The 6,454-nt window shown below is 44.2% G+C and overlaps 1 protein-coding gene across 2 annotated transcripts in view; it reads right to left on the bottom strand.

Annotated features, from left to right (window-relative positions):
* Positions 1 to 516: 516 nt before the first annotated feature.
* LOC119382691 (uncharacterized) overlaps positions 517 to 6,454 on the bottom strand; it is a 78,831-nt gene continuing 72,893 nt past the window's right edge. For both annotated transcript variants that reach the window (XM_037650502.2, XM_037650503.2), the window contains exon 5: positions 517 to 853. In XM_037650502.2, the coding sequence (XP_037506430.1) occupies positions 746 to 853 (108 nt within the window). In that variant the 3' untranslated portion in view covers positions 517 to 745. The remainder of the gene's footprint in view (positions 854 to 6,454) is intronic.

The raw sequence follows: 6,454 nt of genomic DNA on the forward strand, positions 1-6,454 counted from the left end.
GCAGCTTATACCATCTCCTAAGTGAAAGTTCTTAAGGGTATGATTTAACAGTTGTTATTCAGTTACAAAATTCCAGCTTCACAGAGCTGTTAGGTTCCCACATTGAATGTTCCATCCAAGTTAACGGAGTCGCAAACGACGCTTTGTGGTCTACGAGGGGCATATCATTATCTGACATCGTTTAAGTTTACTGCCGCGAATACATATACATATCGCCAATGGAACTAATTTGTGTGCTCGATTGAGTGCTCGTATTGTATGCCCCCAAAATGCATAGGTCTCAATGATCCTAATGCAAGTGCCGTTATCGCAAGAAAGAAGGAAATCCTCGAGATAAACGATGACGGGCAATGGAGTAGACCAGTCGTTGCATGTGAATCGTATCGGTAGAGCTACCCGCAAACACACGCACACACACACATACACACACACGTTAATTGACATCGAACGCCTCCTCCGGAGTCCGGGGTGCTAGCATGCTAGATTATAATATTCACTTGACGCGCATAAGCAAAGTATAGGACTGGTAGCAGCTATGGGGCCCGGAGGGCCTTTATTTGGGCAAATCGCATGGACACGTAGTTTCTCAGGTGGCGCCGCGCAGCGGCGTTCGTAGAACCACGACGAAGGTTAACCGGGCGAGCTCGACAGCGCCGCGGGCGTCTTCTTGGATACGGAGTGCGCTTGGCTCTCCCAGCAGGCGCGAGACGTGTGGGCAGGAGGTGGTGGGCATGGTGGGCTTTATTCAGAAGACGGGCTTCCTCTCGAACGAGCCCTCGGTCAATTGTCGCCGGTCGTACGCGTCGAGAAGCTCGTCGCCGTACCTGTCGCGGATCCAGGCTAGCACCGCCTCCTGTCGGAAGTCGAAACAGTCTTACAACTCAGACAGAAGTTTGTTTTTATAGCTACAGCAAAAGACAGAAAAGGTACAGAAAGGCAAAGGAAAGGCAGGCAAAATAAAGAGAGGAAGGTTGACCAAAGGTCTCCAGTTGGCTAGCCGGAAAGAAGGAAGGAAGGAAGGAAGGAACAGGATAGAGAGGAAAGGTAAGGTTGTTAACCAGTCTAGGAAACCTGGTATGCTACCGTACACTGGGGAAGGGATAGGAGGGATAGGAGGGAGGGATAAGAGAGCGGTATATTAGAAAAAAAAAATCACAGCATATCCACGGAGTGAATGATGATGAGTGGGCGAAGCTGCGGAGGTTCATCGGTAAACCGTGAATCTTCCGTGAATTCTGCCCAGTACATCATCACCGACGTGAGATAGGGCGCGTTTATACTAAAGGTTCGATGAGTTATGACGACATGCAGCTCACTTTAATTTTACATGTACGCTGTGAATTGTCATTGTTTAGAAAACCATTGCTTTAGAAAACATCTGGCGTCTTTCGTTAAGCAGCTGGCGTCTTTTCCTCTTGCTTTAGAAACATCTGGCGTTCTTCCGTTTTGCTTTTACAAAACATCTGGCGTCTTTCGTTGGTTTATTTCATCAATCAACAGCGTTTTGAACAAAATTGTTATTGATTAATCACGCACAGGAGAAATCTCACCAGGCACTACCTTGGAGGTAAAGAATGGCTGCTAATGGGAATGAGAGACAGAAGAAGTCGGCTTTTAGCTACCGCTGCGAATTTTTTATTGTTCAACAACGCACAGGAAAAATCTCCCACCGGCACCACCTTGGAGGTCAAAGCGTAAGACTGGTTTCGGACTACGACTACGACTACGAGGGACGAACGGGTGCCGCCTTAAGGAGCTTCGCCCCTAATAAAGGGGAAGTGGTAGAATGTAAGAGGAGAGCAATCTATGAAGGCCCTACAAAATCGTTACGACAATGGCCATGTCCGACTAACAGACAAAGACGCTATGCGACGTGTCGTTCATTCCGGTGCCTCTAAGGGAACGCAGCAGCCGGCGGCACGAGTATCCCGTTTGGTTACTACTGTGCACGGGGGGAGAGGTGTGTGTCAGCATAAATAAAGAAGAGGGGATAGATAGATAGATAGATAGATAGATAGATAGATAGATAGATAGATAGATAGATAGATAGATAGATAGATAGATAGATAGATAGACAGACAGACAGACAGCAAATGTGGCTTGAAGGAATAAAAGCTTTCACTGCAAGGCATCCGCAGCGTTCCATTTACGAAAAGTAGATTAGATCGAGCTTGAGTAAGTGAGAGCATGATATAAGCGTAAGGACAGGATTGGCGCCGCGAATGTGTAAATTCGACACTACTATAGCTTCAATGACGTAATACATCCCGTTAATGACGATGAATAAAAATAAAGCTAAGTGCATTGCAACATGATATATACGTTACGCAGCTTAGACAAGTTGGCTAGCTTTTATAAGGACTGATTGAATTTTGTGCGGACCATTGACTCATAATGAAAATAGGGCGCCCGGATGAGTGATATATCCGATATAGCCAATTCGATATAAGATGTGCGCGCGTCACATTAAGGGTATGTTTTTTTTTTTCAAAGCGCAACCAAGAGGAGAAAGACAGTGGCAAGAGATAACACAGGCCACAATGAGAATAAGGTAAATATAAATTACGCGCTTTATCCTGTATTGAATTCACCTTGTGTTTGGTTTTCATTATTGTTATGCTTTGAAGAAGTTCTCAATGAAAAGGGCAACCAACTGAACCACCTATCCGTGCTTCTGTAAGCGTCGCCGTCTGTCGAGAACAATGTGGATCACGCAATAGCAATTGTTCAGATATCACACGAAGTCTAGTCGAGGTAACTTCAGCAACAAATTTTCTCTAGGAGTGTGCGAATAGTAAAATTTAGAATCGAATCGAATTCGAATCGAATAGTGCCGAATAGTGGCCGAAAATATCGAATATCGAATCGAATATCGAATAGTATCGAGGCGCGCACCGCCAATTACGGCAAGACAAAAAAAAAAAAAAGAAATCAAGGAAGGTACCGCGTGGTGACAGCTTGCGCGCTTGTTGGGGAGCCTTTATTTTTCTTTTTCCAGCTTTTATGGGCGTGCAACCATGTTGATAGAAGAGCCGCCATTCTAGTCAGCAGCGCCACTTTTAACTTCCTAATGGGTAGCAGAGGGTGGTGCAGTAGATAGCCTTTTTTTTCCTATAACCGTGCAATACGGCTCATCTGACAATGGTCACGTTATTGTGGGTGCTCTGGGCCCGAAAATCTTCCGGCGCCCGTTTACAGCAGCGTTTTGATTGCACGCCGAAACGATGGGAGTTTCTGACAGAACGCAGTTTCTGAACGAGTGGTCAGTGCGGCAGCGGCGACTGCGCAGCGTGAACAAATTTTCGCATCTGAAACCAATCATCAAGGGTTTCGCCAGCCAAAGTCTGTTTTACGGCCCTTGCGGCATATGCGACCGAACTTTGCAAGAAGTCAGGAAGCGAAGTGGAGAAGGGCTTGCCACTTTTCTTGTCTTTCTTTTTTTTTTACGTGCTGAAGTAACATAACCTCCTCTAAAGTAAACATGCGCTCATTTTCGAACCAGGAAATCGGTGAAAGTTTTAACGAAAGGCCTATTGTAACGACGTTAGCGTTAGTTTTAGCCATCCCACCTTCACCAAGTTGCACCATTGGCCTTTGTCGCGTTTTAGATATTCGTACTGTCGAATTATTCGAAATTTCAAATACTAGCCATTCGAAAGTCGAATCGAATTTGTGCAAGCTCACAGAACCGTTTGGAGATAAACCAAGAGGATGCCAGAAAAATTATCAAAACCCCCTTGTGGCCTACGCAGAAAAGGTGGTCCACAGCGTGCTACTGGCATGTGCCGCAAGATACATCGGGCAAAACAAGCAGATATATAAATGACCGCCTGAGAGAATACACATAAAATGTTGCACGGTACAGGGATGGTCACCTATGGATTCACTGCAATGACTATGGTTGCTCACCCATGTTTTCAAATTGCCGTATGATAAACCACCATAAAGATAGAAGCACGAGAAAGCACAAAGGCAGAAACTATAATCAAGGAAGGTGCCATTTGTGTCAGCTCACCGTCGGTTGCTTTGTCGCAAAACGAATTGTAGGTCCTTAACTCGATGGTGCGATAGCATGAGTGACATGGTGCGAGTTGGCATGTATAAATGTAGGCACGGTGCTTTAATAAACTTCAATTGCTAGAGCGCTTCCGTTTGTGGCTATTTTTTTGTGTACCTCACCGTGTCTGTCCTTGTCTTCATCAAGAGCGTCCAAAAATACAATATGCTATTCCAACTTGCCCAAGAAACATCAGTCCCAAACGAGAATCATGTATGGATTTGGTCACATGTCTTAATAATCACATAAAAAGAGTAACGCGTGGCAAATGCCAAACTCTAGACAAGAAGGGAAGTTCCCAGCAATCAAGTATCTTATTAAGCCGAAAGCCTTGGATGCCTCATCAAACGCGAAAATTGACAGGCGTCCCGCATCGGGGTCTCCCGTCGGCGTCCACACAAGTGATACAAAAAAATTATCACATGATGACGTCACGTATCGCAAAAATTGTGACGTAATTATGACGGATGAGTTGTTGGTCGGCGTTTGTGGTGTCGTGACTTCTTTCATGTGTCCGTGTTTGCACGCCCTGTCTTCTTCGTAGTAATTATGACGTGACATGATGACGTCATCACATGGCATAGTAGCTTGCTCAACGGTGGGCCCATCACGGAGGCAGTGCAAAACCAGGTGATGTGCCTCCGATCCTGGAGGCAATGCAAAACCACGTTAGGTGCGGAAAGCTTCCGGAGGGTGGCGGCGCATGAACAATACTATGGTGGCTAGACCACCATAACAATACATTGACTGAGAAGAAAAAGAAGATGGCTTTCGCCTTCCAGTCGTCTTAGGTGTGCGTTCAGTGCTGGGCAGTATCGAAGATACATGTATCTTAGATACTATCTTAGATACTCTATGGGTATCTTGTATCTGTATCGCGATACGTCTCGAAAAACGAGTATCTGTATCTGTATTTCCGATACATTCGACAATGTATCGTGTATCTTAAGATACAAGATACTTCTATTGCAACACAACCGTGCGAAACAATAATCGCTGGCCAAGCTCCGCTTCTCAAGCTGGAACTGGTGCCACTAAGCCATCTGAATAAGTCTAAGTGCAGTGACGTTATTTTATCTTTACGCCAGAGTCATCCAGTCAGGGCAGAATATGAGGAAGACAAGCGCGCGGACGTGTACGCCGAGCCCACGTACCTTTTGTTTTCTCGATTTTTTTTTCTTTTTGGTTGCGCCGATGCCGCGACACTTGCTCTCAGTCACTGTCCTGCGCCGCGTACTCCACAGCGTGCGTCGTCTATCGCGCAAATTCTGATGTTGCTACAGTGTCGTTATTGAAGATTCCCTTGCGTCTTTATTCGTAACGAAATGTGACGCGTGTGAGAATGGGGTTGCTTTGCGTTTCGTGGATTTTACGTATCAGCGATTTGAAGAATCCCGTGGATGTAAGTTTGACTGCATGCAATGAATTTAATTATATGCAAATAAGATTCTAACAACTTTAGAACCACTGGTACTGATACTAGATCTAATAGAGCAAGCGTTTACCTAACAGAAAATATCTTGGCGTACCGTATTTTTCAATTCCTGTTACATTTATTCAAAAAATGTATGAAATCATAATTTGATTATTAGCACAAGTGCTTTCTTAGCTGTAATTTTGCATCCCATGCATTACCTAGGTCACTGTACTGTTTTTCGGTCTGGTCACTGAAGTATGTCTTTTGTAACGCGCTACCAAAATAAGATCTCTGCTTTATTCTTCTAACTGTCTGATTTATTTGTACTACTGCTTACACATTTACACGTTGCCAAGGAGATTTTGAAAACAAATATATAGTTATGTGGGCGTGCCTTGAGTATACAGTACAAAACATTCTGCTTACCGCTTAGGAAAATAGCGAAATTGAGTTCGCATTATAACAACGGAAAGCATTAGCAACCATCTTAAAAATGTTAGGAAGGGTATTCAAGAAACCTTGTTTTACTGAATTCTCCGTTTTACTCGTGAGCGTCCCAACGAGCTATTTCAGGTAATTTTCCATAGGCACTGAATTTTCTATTGTCTCAACAGATAAGTTGACGATACTTCGTGCTCATAGCTATTAAGGGCGCCCTCTGTATTGTGTTTCTGTACTCATTCAATGTGAATGTTCGATACAGAACCACCTCTCTATTTTACTTATATTTGTTTTCCTGTTTTAGGCCTTCTTAAATATTTTTTGTACCACTAATCGCCACGAAATGGGAGCTATAAGCGGCAATAGCGCGAATAGAGGCGGTGTCCTACGACGGTTTGTGCAACTGTACAAAGACTTCTGAGACGTTGCTGTGTTGCACATGTTCTCTCGTTGAAAAAAAATTGCTTAAAATTGCACGTTAGTGAGTATATCAACAAAGAATTCTTTACGCCAGCGGATAAGAAGAATATGAAAATTCA

The sequence above is a fragment of the Rhipicephalus sanguineus genome, chromosome 2, assembly GCF_013339695.2.
Source record: "Rhipicephalus sanguineus isolate Rsan-2018 chromosome 2, BIME_Rsan_1.4, whole genome shotgun sequence".
Classification (NCBI taxonomy): Eukaryota; Metazoa; Arthropoda; class Arachnida; order Ixodida; family Ixodidae; genus Rhipicephalus; species Rhipicephalus sanguineus.